This window comes from Chenopodium quinoa, unplaced genomic scaffold, assembly GCF_001683475.1.
Source record: "Chenopodium quinoa cultivar QQ74 unplaced genomic scaffold, ASM168347v1, whole genome shotgun sequence".
Classification (NCBI taxonomy): Eukaryota; Viridiplantae; Streptophyta; class Magnoliopsida; order Caryophyllales; family Amaranthaceae; genus Chenopodium; species Chenopodium quinoa.
The window spans coordinates 3,210,991-3,227,484 of NW_018742630.1; the positions used below are offsets into that span (position 1 = coordinate 3,210,991).

General features: G+C 34.4%; 2 protein-coding genes across 2 annotated transcripts; one reads left to right on the forward strand and one right to left on the reverse strand.

The window, feature by feature from the left end:
* Positions 1 to 2,754: 2,754 nt before the first annotated feature.
* Positions 2,755 to 3,630, reverse strand: LOC110721940. The gene has a single exon (XM_021901175.1). The coding sequence runs from the start codon at positions 3,628 to 3,630 to the stop codon at positions 2,755 to 2,757; it is 876 nt and encodes a 291-aa protein (XP_021756867.1).
* Positions 3,631 to 6,892: 3,262 nt separating this feature from the next.
* On the forward strand, positions 6,893 to 11,071 carry LOC110721894 (nuclear pore complex protein NUP43-like). Its single transcript, XM_021901122.1, has 5 exons — positions 6,893 to 7,733; positions 8,763 to 8,832; positions 10,012 to 10,246; positions 10,721 to 10,794; positions 10,898 to 11,071. Exons 1-5 carry the CDS (start codon positions 7,081 to 7,083, stop codon positions 10,949 to 10,951), a joined length of 1,086 nt encoding a protein of 361 aa, XP_021756814.1. The 5' UTR covers positions 6,893 to 7,080; the 3' UTR covers positions 10,952 to 11,071.
* The last annotated feature ends 5,423 nt before the right edge of the window (positions 11,072 to 16,494 follow it).

Here is a 16,494-nt window from a genome sequence, read left to right on the forward strand (position 1 = left end):
AAAATAGGTGACACAAAGTTGAGACAACATTCACATATTCTATCTTTTTGATGGCTATCATTTTCATGTATGTTGTAGTTGGATGGGTCACAGTTTTTTTTGTGTGAGGAAAGTTTTGTCCAAATTTGGGGGTGGTACTTCGGTCTTTGGGTGATTGGGTCATTGGGAGCTGCGGCTTATCAAAAAGGATTATCTGGATAGTTTCTAGCCTGTGGCCTCTTAAGTGTGGATGCCATGTGGCGACGAAATTATTATTAGTGGTCGTCAGAGGATTATTAATCACCAAGTAATATCGCTTCTTTAGTTTATAATCATAGGTAATGTTGCGTATATGTTAGCATATGTCGTTTGAGCTTATTTTTTTAGAATCGATCCCAATATCTCTTGGAATCGAAATGGGGCTTTAACCACTTGACCTATCCTTCACCCTTGCAAAATTAGGACAAAACTCCCTCTTGTCTGCTTGTGGACGTAACTACCACATTCTTATTGATCGAATCATATACATTTGTGTATATTCTTTATTATTACTCTTCATTATTATTTGTTGCATATGTTACAATAATATATCAGAGGTTTATTGAAAGAGTAGATAAAGCATGCACTACACAACGTTCACCTTTTATATCTTGGATAGGAGTTTGATTACTCATTTACCTAAGTTTACTCCACTTTTACTAATCGGACCAAACTAATTGGCCAGGCTAGAGATAAAAATTTGAATTTCAAGAAATTGAGATTGGACCATTTTAGCTGACCAGATCCTTTCAGAACTGGAAAAAATGGTCCAAAATCCAAATCGGTTCGGTTTGGACTAGTTTTAGAATATTTTTTTATTTATTTTCAAAATTTACATGATGTTATGATTGATAAACTAAAAAAAAAGGAAAAACTTGAAAAAAAGAAGTTTTCTTAACTTATTATGACCCCGTTCACTTCACCTTATTTTGCTGAACTGAAATTATTTTTGCCGAACTGAAATTATTTTTGCTGAACTGAAATTATTTTTACTGAATTGAAATTAATTTTGTTGAATTGAAATTATTTTTACTGATTTTCTATTATATTTCTTCTTTAGAGTTACTGATTTTTGCTGAACTGAAATTAATTTTACTGATCTGAACTTATTTTTGCTGAAGTGAAATTATTTTTACTTTACTGAATAGTATTTTTTTAAGGTGAACTGAACAGGGCCTAAGTCTAATCTTAATCATTTTATAAAGATTTTATGCATAATTTAATTAAAGCAAAAAACTAATCTGGTCCAAGATCGATTTTAAAGGATTTTGGACTAGACTGGACCAAAGACTGGGAAAAATCATTTCTTAGACCGAAGACTAGATCGGTTAATTCGGCCCGGTCTGGGGTTGGTCTAGTCCGATCTAATCCATTTTTTCGGCCTGGACCGGTTTTTGAACACCCCTAGTTGTTTCTCATTCCATGTCATCAAATCTTAATAAGAAATAGTTATCCATACAAAATTCGAACACGTAATCTCTAATTTTAACACTAAATATTTTACCACCATGCCCACCTAGCTATGTCATACTTTATGTTATCTTTTTAAAAAATAAAATATTAATATGTTAAGTAGTGAAAAAATTGGGGACATGGTGTTTTAGTTAAGACTAAACATTCTAAAATGTTAACTCACACTTCTCTAGTATTCATACATGATAAGGGGCTAAGTGCTATGATCCATAGTTTGATAATGAGGACACAAAGTATGCAACTACTACTATTAAGTTCATCAACATTTGTCCTTACTTGCATTAAAAAAAAAAAAAGGTTCATCAACATTTAATTTGTTTTGTAGTCACTAAAATAATGTGAGTATAGGATTACATGTCTTGCTTTGAAAATTCTGCCTTAAATTCTTTTTAATGAAAATTCTCAAAAGCTTATCTTTGAAAAGTTTCCTTCCAAGGGGATTTAAATGGTATTGTTCATGAGCTTGCGGAGGCCGAAAACAACATTGCAATTGGGCATAGGAATTACTTCAAACCTCTAGATTGTGTCAAAATGATGTATGAGAAGGAGATGGGATTTGGAGCTGCGAACTGAAGCCACCTTCCTCCTGTTTGGATGTCAAATAGCATTTTGCTTCCCTTGTAGGTATACTATTATGTAAAATTATATTTTGGTGCTTAGCACGGATTGTTATAGTTGTAAGGATGTTGATTGGGTTTTGATTACTTCATCACATTTTGGTATATTCATATTGATGTAAGGATAATCCTCTATTAATATATTTCTGGTTTGGTTGTGTTAAAAAAGAAAAGTTTCCTTTGCTAGCTAAGAATTTAGACAAATACATAGGACATCAAATCAACTAGTCATAACTAAAACGTATGCCTTAAATCATGCTAAAGTTTTTTATTAATAATGACAAATAATGTAGAGAAGAAAAATGTTTATGTTTAAATTACCACCCCATTTTGTTAGATGTTTAAATCAAGTCTAGATTTCCTTAAAAAAAACAAACTTATGAAGAGCAAATATGAACATAGTCAACATACTTACTTTTCAGTTTTTCACTTACACTTCTGCCTTTGATACCTTCAAGAAGACCAAGAGCTTTAGGTTGGTTGAAAAATCAAACAATAAGGATGGATTGGTAGAAGTAGAACACTTTAGTCCAAACAAAAGTGACCAAGCCTTATGGTAAGTTGGAAACAATTGACAAACACAAAATTTGACTTTTACCCCATCAAAGTGTTTATTTATTTATTTGAGGGGAAGCTGGCTAATGCATTAATTAAGGGACAAATTGTCTGAGAATACATAAGGATTAATCACATCGGGGCAATGATTAACCCAAACCTGTTCTACGCCAAACGACATTAACTTAGCAAGGTGATGGGCTACATAATTTCCATCCCTTTTAACATGAGACCAAATAAAGGACTTAAATTCACAACTAATAGACAAAATATCCTCCAAGACTCCGTCTAGATCAGACAAGTATACTACTCCTTTCGAAAGCCTTGTGATGAGTGTTTGGCAATCAGACTCCAATATGACATCTTCATAGCCAAAGCGACGGGCCAACCTCATCGCCATCAACAGTGCCTTTCCTTTTGCAATTTCAGGGGGCCACCACACCTTGACTCTCCATGTTGCTGCAAAGAGAACTTTCCTCTCTTTATCCCGAGCCACCACTCCCATGCCTATCCACCCTTCATTGTAAAGAGAAGCATCAGAGTTCAATTTCACACGCCCTGGGGGAGGCGCATTCCATCTGCTGCTGCTACGCTTGGGTCTTCTCTGAGTCACGGAGTACACCTGCTCGCTGTAAGTTCCATACTCGTCAGCCAATTTGCGAGCTCGAGTAGCCACTATATCATTCGGTGTAGAGGTGCCTGAGTATACCTTGTAATTTCTCTCTGCCCACACAATCCAAGCTAGGTAGGCAGCCCGTTGTTTAATTCTTAGCCCAAGCTCTTTCCACCTGACCAATAACTCGCACCAGTTCTCCCTAGGCTGAAGCTTAGCACCAGCGCACCCACAATCATCCCATAGCTCTGATACTCTCTGGCTGTAAAAAATAGCATGGGAAGTAGGCTCCATCTCCCTGTCACACCATGGACAGGTTGCAGAATCTAATAAATGGCGATAGTGAAGCAGCATTTTTGTGGGCAGCGTATTCGTACAAATACGCTATAGAAAATGCTTCACCTTAGGGGAAACTTCCATACTCCAAATTTCAACCCATGCCCTGTGGAATTCATCAAGATTGCAGCCTTTCCCTAGCATATACGTTGTTTTGGTTGAATAATGCCCATCATTCGAGAACGCCCAAGTGATGGTGTCTTGTGGTGCTCTCTCACTTTACGGGATTTCCAAAATACACTTCCTGTCTCTCTCATTGAAGGCAGCAGTGATAAGGTCCTCTTTCCACTCCATTCTCGAAAAATCAACAACATCGCTGACATGTTGCAAGTCTTCTGTTTCTGTGCTAGTAATAAATCTACCATCATCATCATCAGCAACCCACGGGTCCTTCCAAATGTTCACAATAGCGCCATTCCCAATTCTCCATATAATTCCTTCTTTCAAAAGAGCCTTCGCCCCCTAAATGCTCCTCCAACAGTAGATTCCGGAGTAACTAAGGTAAGCTTCGAGAAAAGAGCTATTTGGATAGTACTTTGCCTTCATTACTCTCCCTAAGAGAGAGTCCTCTCAATGTACAAGTCTCCAAGCTTGCTTTCCAAGAAGGGCTATATTGAATACTTCCAAGTCCTTAAATCTCATACCCCATAAACATTTAGGAGAGCACATCGCTTCCCACAATTTCCAATGAATCTTCCATTAAGCACCCGCATGGCCCCAAAAGAATTTAGCCATTGCCGATTGAATATCATGGATCACTGAACAAGGAAATATCTACACTCCCATCAAGTAAGTCGGAATAGCTTGAATAACCGATTTTAGCAACACCTCCTTCCCTGGTTTCAAAAGTAGTTTTTCCTTCCATCCCTGTAACTTCTTCCATATTCTGTCTAGAATTTCACCAAAAATAGCCTTTTTTGATCTCCCTACCACAGTAGGAATTCCAAAATATTTATCGTGTATGTCGACTCGTTTCATATTAAGAATCCCAATCAAATCATCTTGTTGCTTTGCGCTTACCCCTCTACTAAACGACACTTCCGGCTTCTCATAATTAATTTTTTGCCCGGATGCTACTTCATAACGGTTGAGAATATAACTATCACTTCACATTCCTGTCGAGTCGCTCTAGTGAAAAGTAAGTTGTCATCTGCAAACAAGAAATGAGATATGGCAGGTCCACTCCTACTCGATTTCGCCCCATGAAACTCTCTATTCTAAACTTTATTATTCAACATGTGAGAAAACACGTCAGACACCTAAATAAACAAGTAAGGTGAAAGAGGATCACCTTGTCAGAGACCCCTGGTGGGAGTCATAGCCCCACATACTCTTCCGTTGATAATGAAAGAGTATGACACAGAAGATACACAATGCATAACCCGGTTGACCCATCTCCCATCAAAACCCATCGTTAGTAACAACTTTCTCAAAAAACCCCATTCAACCATGTCATAAGCTTTACTCATATTTAATTTCAGAGCAATTGTACCCTTTCTGCTATTACTCCTGATTCTCATCGTGTGAAACAACTCTATAGCAATAAGAGCATTATCAGTAATAAGACGCCCCGGAACAAAGACACTCTGATTTTCCGTAACAACCTCCGGCAGAATTGATTTTAATCTAAGTACAATCACTTTTGAAACTATTTTATACAGAACATTACGCAAGCTTATAGGCCTATATTCGGACATACTAGTTGGAGACTTCACTTTCGAAATCAACACAATATTAGTACTATTCACATGCTCTAAACTAGCCCTACCATCAAGAATATTACTAACAAAATTAAACACATCATCTCCAACAATATGCCAGAATTTTTGGTAAAAAATAGCGTGCATACCATCAGGGCCGGGGGCTTCGCAGGGGTGCATTTGTTGTAGAGCTGTAAAGACTTCTTCTTTTGTCTACGGGTGGAGGAGATCCTTATTTTTAGCATCAGGGATCACATGTTTAATATGCTGCAACACTTCTTGAAAGCTGTCATTTGACGGATTTGTTAAAGTGAAGAGGTTCGGATAAAAATTGCTTGCTATCCCCTCGAAAGTTCTTCATCCTCCTGCCATACACCCTCCTCGTTATACAAGCCTTCAATGGTATTCTTCTTCCGTCGTTGAGAAGCTTTATGGTGATAGTATGAAGTGTTTCTATCTCCATCGCGAACTTCTAGAACATGGGATTCGAGATACCAATAAGCTTCATGCTTATTGTGAATATCGTCTAGTAGTTGCTCAAGTCTTGTACACTTCTCACAACTCTCCACTGAAATTCGCTCCTGCTGGGAATCTTTTAAAGCCTTCTCGGTCTTCTCAATTTGTTGGCCAAGGTCGTCATAAATTTCCTTGCTCTATTTGGCAAGGCTGCTGCTAGTAACACTGATCTTCCCAATCATGTCATGACCATCAGCCTCAGCCCACACTTTTTTAACTACTATTTCGCAAGTATTGTCCAACAACCAAGCTGTTTCGAATTTGAAACACTTGGTTCTCTTCCCTTTCTTTCTTTGCTTGGCCGACAAACGCAATACAATTGGCACGTGGTCAGATTTGTACCTCATTAAATTCTCAACCGAAGCCTGTGGGAATAAGGCTGTTCATTGCCTTCAATTTCACTCAACACTAGAAGGTTGTTTTCCCAACACCAAGGTCTACCATTCAAGACTTTCTCTTTGTCCTTCCAATGGAAGAATTGGAAGGCATACAAATTAGGGCTAATTGCCCTAATTACCAAATTGTTTGTCGGCGCCCACACCTTCATCATTGTTCTTTTAAAACCTTCAACATTATACGGCCTAGATGTGCATAGACGACCCACCAGCAATAAGTCAATGTTCTCAGTTTTCTCTTCGCAATCCACCTCTCCTAAATCAATTAGACTGCTTTCATCATCATTGATTTTCAGAGCCGAGCATTTGAGTGACAAATCCTCTGCCATGGAGCCAGAGAAACCAGCATTCACAGTGGAGGTTAATCGCACACGGCGGAGAGTTGTCTCTCTTTCAAGAAGTTTTGCCCTTTCTTTCGAGGGAGTTACCCCATCAAAGTTGAGTTTAAAATAATCTAGAGACTTATATAGACAATCAAAACCACCTAAAATCATTTTACTTATTTTAATCTTAATCATTAAAGGTAGATATATGTTTTAAAAATCAAATTTAAAACATCTTAAATGAGAATGTTCATTATATATTCGGGTGTATCTAAAACTATATATACTCAGATTTACAATAAAAATTACAATATTAGATTGTTATATTATTCAATTGTAAAATTTATTCCTATTACTCCATAATTCGATTCGAAAATTTCAGTCTTACACTCAAAATCATAATCTTGATGCAAAATATGAACATACAAAGACAGGGAAAGAACAAACCTATGTAGTCATATAGACACTAAAAAGAGTTTAAACCATCACTCTCAAATTTTCTGACACTTCCCTAAAGCCTCAAAAACCCTAACAATGGCGGTTCTCCAATCCCAAACCCAGCAACCCCAAAACCTTCAAATTCATCGTCTTCCTCAATCCAAATTCGTCGACGCAGTACGATGGTTATCCCCATTTTCAGCCTTCGACAAATTCGTCGTACTCTCTTTGTTCGACCCCAATTCTTCATCTTCCACCATTGAACTTCACTCTCTCGATTTCCCCAATTCCGAAAACCCTAAACCCATTCTCTCTCCTCTCTCTTCTTCTTCCCCTTCTCTCTCTAGAACTTCCTCTCTCAAAACCTCTCAATCCCTAATTGCATTTTCCACATTTTCAGGCTCCCTCGATTTTCTCTCCCCTAATTACTCCTCTTCTGGGGAGGTAACCCTCGATTCGTCGCTTTCTTTGCAGGATGATGGGTTCCATGTTGGACCCATTTCGTGTATTGATGTTTTGGAGAGAGAATGTGTGAGTGTTGGGGAAGATGGGAGGGTGAATTTGGTGAGTTTCGGGGGTGGAAAGACGAGTTATCGCCGGGTTTTCGATAGCGATGGGCTGGTTTCGTATACCGCGGTGAAATGGGCGTCTCCCTTGGAGTTTGCTACTGGTGGGTTGGGGTGTAGTCTTCAATGGTGGGATCAGAGGAGGAAGCCTGGTGAACCTGCATTGCAGTTTAAGGGTAAATGGTAAGAGAAATCAATGCTATTCAATTCTAATTTTTGGATTATACTTTTAAAGTTTTTTTTTTTTTTTTGGCTTGATTGTTGTTTGTAGTTAGTGTTGATCATTGTTGGCATTTTGATTGTTTGAAGTGCTCTCGCTATCCATGTAGTTACATCATTAATATTAGTTGTGTCGTCTTCAGAAATCCTATGACTATTGTTTGGAATGGCGATACTTTTTTCAGACATCCTATAATAGTATATGTTACAGAGTACTATTGGTTTACACAGGAGGAAGTATTATGGATTGTTTCCTTTGGACCCTTTTTATGTAATTTATAATCTAGCTAGGAACTTGGATGTGGTTTACTCATTAGACTTTAGTGTAAAAGGGTTGTACTATGTATTTGCAATGGAGTAATATAGTGAGTAAGCCTGGAGATCTTCATGTATACATGATTGTACTTTTGGTTATGTTAGGTGATCTTTTAGGAAGTGTAGATTTTGAAGTGCCTTCATTTGTATTGTTGTTTGGCAGCAAAGCTTAGTTGGGTGTGTTATACAGCAAAGCTTTTTATTGTCAAGGACTTTGTGACTGGTAATTTCCATATTCTGATGATGTATGAAGTGACACAGAATGTATGTGATGGTTTTGGTCATATGGTGTGGATTGTATATGCACATGGCTCTTGAATTGGCATGCTAGTAGAAATACAGTGGATGTCATTTTTTTATAGGATAAAAATGCTTCCTCTGTTTTTTTTTTATTTACTTGCAATACATCTCTAGCACACACTTTAAGGAAGATATTAGACTAAGTAAACGGACAAGCTAATTGAAATAATTTCACCACTTATAAGACGAATGTTTATAGTTGTTATTGTTTAAATTTTATAGCTTAATCTGTCCTTTACCTTTTCGAATCGCTTTCACAAATAGCGTGTCAAGAAGGTGCATTACAAAGTATAAAAAAAAAAAAAGGAAGTATATATTGTCCTTATGAGCTAAGTTTTCGTGAATGTTTGAATGATTTTCTGACGCATGATATTGTAGGTCTCAGAATATTTCTTCTGGAGTCATGCATTCCATCGATATTCATCCATCAAGGAAGCATACCTGTATGGTAAGATGAACTTTTCTTCTGTTGCTGGCGTAGCAAAGTTTTCTTGTTGTCTTCACCTGTGGATACAATAGCCTACTATATCATGTCATACAATGATATACTTCCTCCGTTCCAAATTAGATGACACAGTTTGACTTTGTGCACTATACACATAAGACATAACTTGCTTTGACTTCGCTTTCTAATATTATGTTGAGAAAAAACATAGTCATGTGGGGTTTTGTTAGATTTGTCTTAACATTTTTTTTTCAAATATCAAATTTTATAATTATTGGTAATATGTAATCAAGGATATTTTCATTAGAAAGTATGCATTGGCAAACGTGCCTAAATAAAATGTGTCGTCTAATATAAAACGGAGGAAGTACTATTTAGCTGGCACCTTTATTTATGACTTGGAATCTTGGATTGGTGTGGTTTCTTTTTCTGGTCCAAGGGGAGGTGTGCCAAAATTTATGCTACTTTGTCTCTCTTCTGTACTGTCTTAAATTTTCTGAGTCTGGTTCTGTTAGACCTTGATCTAAAAGGCATTGTTAGACCTTGATCTAAAGGCATTCAATAGCTAGTAACAAATTAATTTTGAAGCTTTAATTTCTTACAAATGCTGAAAGTTATTGCATGCTTTTAGTATTTTGATTTTTGTTATGGTGGAACTTTGTAATTTGGTTGTAGTACATGTCCCTCAATTGGAGATGACTATTGTTGAATATTCTGGTAGACAGCTTCTAAGGTTTGCTGTGATGACTTTTTACTAGGGGTCTAGGGGAGGCATTGATGGGAAGGAGAGAATATGGGAACTGTGAGTAGTGAAGGTATTTGGTTAAAGTATTATTATTTTTGGTAAGAAATTTTTTTAAAAAGTCAGGTTAATATAAGATAAACAAGGAAAACAGTAGAAGGCCATAATTTGTTATATATCTGAGCTTTAAGATTAGACCTCCGTTGACACTATGCACTGAACTCATGGTGTATAAAAACATGGGCCAAATTATTAAGATTATGGGAAAAAAAAAAAAAAAAGGTTCTCACTCTTTCTTTTGCTTGACCGTATTAATCTGAAAAAATTCACTTAGAGATTTTTATTTGTTCATAACTTCATATGCATATAGACATATAGTTGATTCAAGCATGCCTTTATTGTTCTCCCTTTTTTGGTTTCTTATCACGTAATGTTTGAAGGCAGGAGGCTCCTCTGGTACTGTTTTTGCTTGGGATTTGAGGTGGCCACAACAGCCAATTATTCTCTCTGGAGTTGGGATTGGCGAGAGACCGTCCCATTCAATTTCAGAAAGTGAAGTGTGGGAGGTACAGTTTGACTGTCACTTGCAGTCGTCGAATACTGCCAGTGTGTCTTCATCGATGTTGCCTGTAATGATGTGTTCTGAAGAGGGAATACTCGCTGTACTTGAGCCAGGTATATAATTAATTTCCTGAGATATGGTCATTGATGTGGTATTTTGGCCTATTACTTCATTCCTTCCAGTCTCAAAACCTAGATTTCATCTTTAATCAGCTTTTTGCAAGTTTTTCTCCTAAAAAATTTGTATATAGAAGTGAGGTACTGAGGTGTTGACAGATATATGATAAATAAGACTTCTTTTGCCCCTAAATAATAGGCTACATTTCCATTTTTTTATAGTTCAATAAAACAAGCCACTTTATAAATTCATCAATTAAGAATTCTAAACAAAGATTACATTAGTATGGTGGTGTTAAAATGTCACTGTGAAGGCTAAATAGTTAACTATGGTATTAATTCAAACCACGTTATGAATTTTCCAATTAAATGCGGTCCTTTATTTAGTGACGTAATTCAGCTTTATTTCAAGTTGATAATTCTCTTGAAACTCTAATCAAGGTCTGATTTTCGGCTCCACATGTGTAATAGGTGCAGAACCAATTGAACTGTTGGAAGAACCCTGTGCCATCAACAGCTTTGACATTGACAAACAAAATTACTCTGTAAGTGGGAGCATAATATGCAGTTGAAAGTGATAACGCATTGAACTTATATCTTAACAACTAAAATTACCTCACCGTAACCATATTTTTTATTGTCCTGCAGGATATAATATGCAGTTTGGAATGGGAATCTGTTGCTATACTTTCAAGGTCATAATGTATGAGTTTTGTAGAGCACTTGATCACAGTTGAATTTTACTACAACTATTTTTGTAACTTGAAGTACAGACATTCTCCTCAATATCTGAGGTTGTATTCTATTGATCCCCGTTTGATCTGTTCAATTTGTCAGTAAGTTCTTGACAAAATCTATTCAATGATCTCTCTTAGAGTGCCTGTTATAAGGGATGTCAACGGGGCGGGGCGGGGCGGGGCGGATGTTGGCTTTTCCATCCCATCCCCACCTAACATTCTCATCCCCATCCCCATCCCCGCCGCCCTGCTGGGTCCAATTCTAAAACCATCTCCGCCCCACCCTCACTTGGATATCCATCTCCACCTAATCCTCTTCCAAGACCTGCTTAATCCGTGCCTCTCAAATGCAACAACACTACATAATATAGATTACAACAACAAAAATTCATTGTTTATATTACACTTTTTTTTTTTTTTTTAATATAAGTTTATTACAAAGTATTATATTTACTACTTAATTTTACGTAAGTGTTATATTTTTTATATGAAATAGTATATAAGTATACAATTTTTTTTTGGAAAAATAGACTTTAATAATTCCAATTACTGGCGATTTATTTTTAATAATTCTAATTAAGGTTTATTTTCTAATAATCCCAATTATGGGGTCAATTTACTTCTAATCGTCCCAATGACCGGTGACTTGCTGAAAGAGTTTTTTTATTTTTTATTTTTTGTTTTAATCGTCACGTGTCAACACGTGAATGGTCCAAAATTAAAAAATTAAAAAAACATATACAACATAAAAAAAAAAAAAAAATTGTTGTAAAAGGGAGAAACATGAGAGTTTGAGAGAGAATTAATGTGTGTATTTTTATTCCATATGATAGGGTATATATACATACAATATAATTAGGGTTTGCTTGGATAACAATAAACCCTAGATATAGAATATTTTGGATGATACTCTCCCTTGGATGTCCATTATTGAAGATTATACCTCGTTAAAACCTTAATAGGAAAAACCCTATGGGATAAAAACCTAATCAAGGAAAAAGAGTACAACAATCTTCGTAATACGCTCGAGATGCTGCCTCATTAAAAACCTTACCAGGAAAACCCAATGTGGGATAAAACCATGGTCAAGGGTAAAAGAGTGCAACGCGTATTTTCTCCCCCTGATAAATACATAACTTGAGATCTTCTAGTGCCGCAACAATGAATCCAATATGGTTGGATAACTTCTCATATGTAGTAAAATATCATTCGTTAATCTTCGATCCTCCTAAACTGAAATTGCATCTTCAAGTCTTCACTTCACCATACATGTATTTATCTCTAATATCATTATTTCATATCTCTGTTTAATAGTTGATTTAAAAGTTAAACTTATGTGGTTATGACTTCTTCTGGAGGTCGTGAATAATAGAAATTGATAATCATTATTTGATCAAACATTCATTAATAATAATTTGATGACAAAACTTGATATTATTAATGTCGTTCTTCAATCTCATATGAATTATAATATAACACATGTAATTATATACGCTAATCATGGTTCTTCCGGACCATAAGAAAACATTCTTACGCATAAGTATTCCATTGATATTCTTTAGACGTTTCATAATTGACACGATAGCTTTCTTGCAAATACAAAAAGCAAATCTCACTAACTTTCATATGTTCAAACTTCAAGTTGAGATGTCAATGATGTAGTCACATAGACTTTTCAAGAGTTTGATAATAATTGCAATATTCAAGATATAAACTTTGTAGCACTGAGTATTTAAGTACGTCGTATATAAGTTATTCAAGGACTCTTCTTACATTATTCATAACATGCAATTAAATCGGCGTCTATAAGCCCATTGGAATATAAATATCTCCTTTTAATTTTCCATCAAAGTTGTAAATATGCCTTACTATACTTTGAATAAACATTCACATACACCACAATTATTATATAGAAAATAATGCATGCAATATGAGATATAGAAAACATGATAACATATTATTCAAAATATACAATGAGTAATGCATCTAACAACTTCTGACATATGCAATGAATAATCCATTAACCTATGACTCACACATGCATATGAACAAACATAGGTCTCAAAATAATACAAGACACTGTACAGTGTGGATTTAAAAATCCATATTTCATTGGACTTTTGGTCCATGATAAACTTTTAATTATTATCATTATGTCGACATTAAAATGGACATATATATTTCAGATCCCTTATTCACTAGTCCATTCTATCATGCATATGCATATTATTTATCGGTTCCATAGTATACCGGTATTATAAAATTCAATAAGATACAATTTCGCATGCTAATTTACTATGATATCTGAATACATCTCCAATTGGTACCATTATAACTTTTTTTTTCATATCATAGGCCATCTATTATAGTTCTCAGATATCTATATAAACCACTTCTATTTGTGGTATTTCATACATTATGCTATAAATATCAACTGCACTATCTTGCCATATATCACATATATTGGAACCGATTTTACAATTTACACTTCAGGTGTAGTGATTCAAAGAAAATAGGCAAGATCCATCTCAATATATGCACATTCTCACTATGACCAAAATATATTTCTTTATGCCTTTGAATGGATCATAACGATGTACAAATCAAATAAGAGATGTGCAACATATCTTGATACAAAAGTTGGCATGTAACTTTACAAAGTATCATTATAGGGATCAACTAATTGTAATTTTGCAATTTTTCCAACTTACTTCAATTCTTCAATTCTCCCCCTAAGTTGGTAAAATATCTCAAATATTGGGGCAACTCTTCACCAACTCAGAATATAATTTCATCTCGCAGGATAATCATATTCAACAAATTTCTTTCTCTTCTGGAGGATAATGAAATTGTGTTCTCTTCTAGAGATCAATATTAATAGGGAGTCATGAACTGTGCAGTTGTCTATTTTCTTATTCTATTTCTTATGTGCTGACATAAAATAGCCCCAATCAAGAATAAATAAATCACTTGTAGGTAAAGCCACTATATAGTGATCTTCTAATTCTCCAAATACTTTAATAATGAATTTCTATTTACTCAAAATCTCTACACATACAAGTTGTTTCAGTGAGCTTCTGGCCGCTTATTACTTGTTCACATGCAAAATATTCAAAACTAGCATATAATTTCTTGAAATTTCTTCTAAACAAATTATTAAATCACAATATATATGAATATAGCTCAATCTCAACGTTATGGCTTGCCATTCGATTCATTTCATATATCTAACATGAGAGAGCGTCATCACATTATTTCTTTCATATTAACTGAAAGTTCAAGTTTGCATGCATGACGGGTAATTATTAAACCCGGATGGCCTAATTTAATTAATTATCACATCTAGTCACTTCTCAAAATTTGAACTCTGTTCAGTTTTCCAACACTAGTGATTACTTTATTAAACTTACTTTATGCATGGCCATGAATATGATGTGATATCAGAACACCAACATGTGTTTCTTTATACAATTGGCAAGACAATCAACTAATATTTTATCCAATAATTACTCATACTCTGTTAGAGTTTTGACAATAATCTTGATACATGTTAATCTTGTTGGACATTTCATACTCTTCTAGAGTCTTTTATATAATCATGGAACATATGAATTTTACTAAAAGTGATTTCTTCAAGAAATGTAATGGAATTTAGCACTTCCTTAAATTTGTCATTATCAATATTGGCTCCTTTCCTTTTCGAAGATACTTAATTATCTTTGGAACATATTGATCTATCACGCTTTAGGCATGCTATAGGTTCATCAACAATTGATGTTGTCATTCTGGACATCAATTTTAATTTGAGCATTTACAACTAGTATATGATCAATGACATTTATTTATCCATCTTTAGGATGGTATCATTTCAAAATAAATAATTAACATGTGGCCACTTCTATTAGATAAATCGTTGATATTTAAGTTATTGTATGTATCAAACTGACCATCAATATATTTTATTATTTATGTGCAAGGATCACTTACAATCTCCCCCTAATCCTTGCATATGGGGGTATGGAATCAATCCAACAACCTTTACAATCCCTACACCTTTTAAGCTATAAATTCTATTGGAAATGTCATGTATCAAATAACGTGTTCCTTTTAGCAAAAAACATGCTTAGATAAAATTATACTTATAGAACACTTAATCATGTTCCTCTTGCCCAATTACATTCATCTTAAGAAAAATGAAACCTCTTATATATATGGGCATAATAAAACGTTGTTCATGTAAGTTTATCTCAATGTTATGTTTGCATTTTATAAACTCATAAACATTATTTCTTGGTCCAATAGTTAATATGTAATCATGTTTGCAATTCTAATTGAGCTTTTCAATGAATTGTAATCACGAAAACATCATGCAAACATGATTTCTTTCAATCACGTGAACTCTCATTCACTTATGGAGTGAGTAAATCTAGTAATTTATGTATCTTCAATACTCACTTAGAGTTCAATATCTAAAATACATTCAAAACCTTTTGTATATTTTTTCACATGGAATTGTGTCTATAGAATTGCATTAGTATCGCGGATGCTATTAAGCAATATACTTTATTAGAAACTAATAGAAATTTCTAGGTCATATACGCATCTTTATATCATTTGTAGGGTTTTTAAACCTTTATAAATTTAAGGAACTTCAGCTCCATATATATGTGTAAGTATTTCATGCTCAATTTATTCATCATTCCTATAATCTAACTTCATGTATATAGGTATATAAACAAATTCAATCATACACAAATTAATATTTGTAAGTGTTAAAGACCAAAATTTGGAATTCAAGTCCTAAAATTGAAAAGGAGTATACATTTATAGAGTATTAGCTTGCGAGTTAATAATATTACACTACTTCCTTTACCATTCATAGAAATCATATGTATATCATATCATAATCATTACTACCATCACAAACTGTAATTCATCAATCAAATCCTTTCTGATATGATTAACAAAATAATGGATTTGTCCTCAAGTTTGTTTTTAAAGTAATATTCAACATTGCATGTGAAGCCAAAGGGGTTGTCTACTTGTATTATCATAATTTAATTTGAGGTCAACTAGAAAAAAATCCACATAGTCAATTATATTAAAAATATGACATCATGCATATATTAGCAATTTCACTCGTAAGAGTAATTAACAGAAATGTATATATAATGACACATGCATAATTGCAACCATTATGTATAACAGATGTCAAGTTACTAAAAAAAATTAGATCTAGAGACATAATTCTATGACATATTTTGTTTATCATTATATTTCAATTAGATAATTTAAAGTAATGCTCACATAATATCAATATGTGATATCATACATAAATAATTGATAAAACAAATCAAATACATAGTAAAAAGTATGATTTATCATGCATGTAAGGTAATTATCAAAGAGCCATCAAGTGAGTTCCAAGACTATATGTGAAACATATACTTCATTCGTATATAAAACGAGAAATCGCTACACGTAAAATTTCACCGCAAAACAATTCCC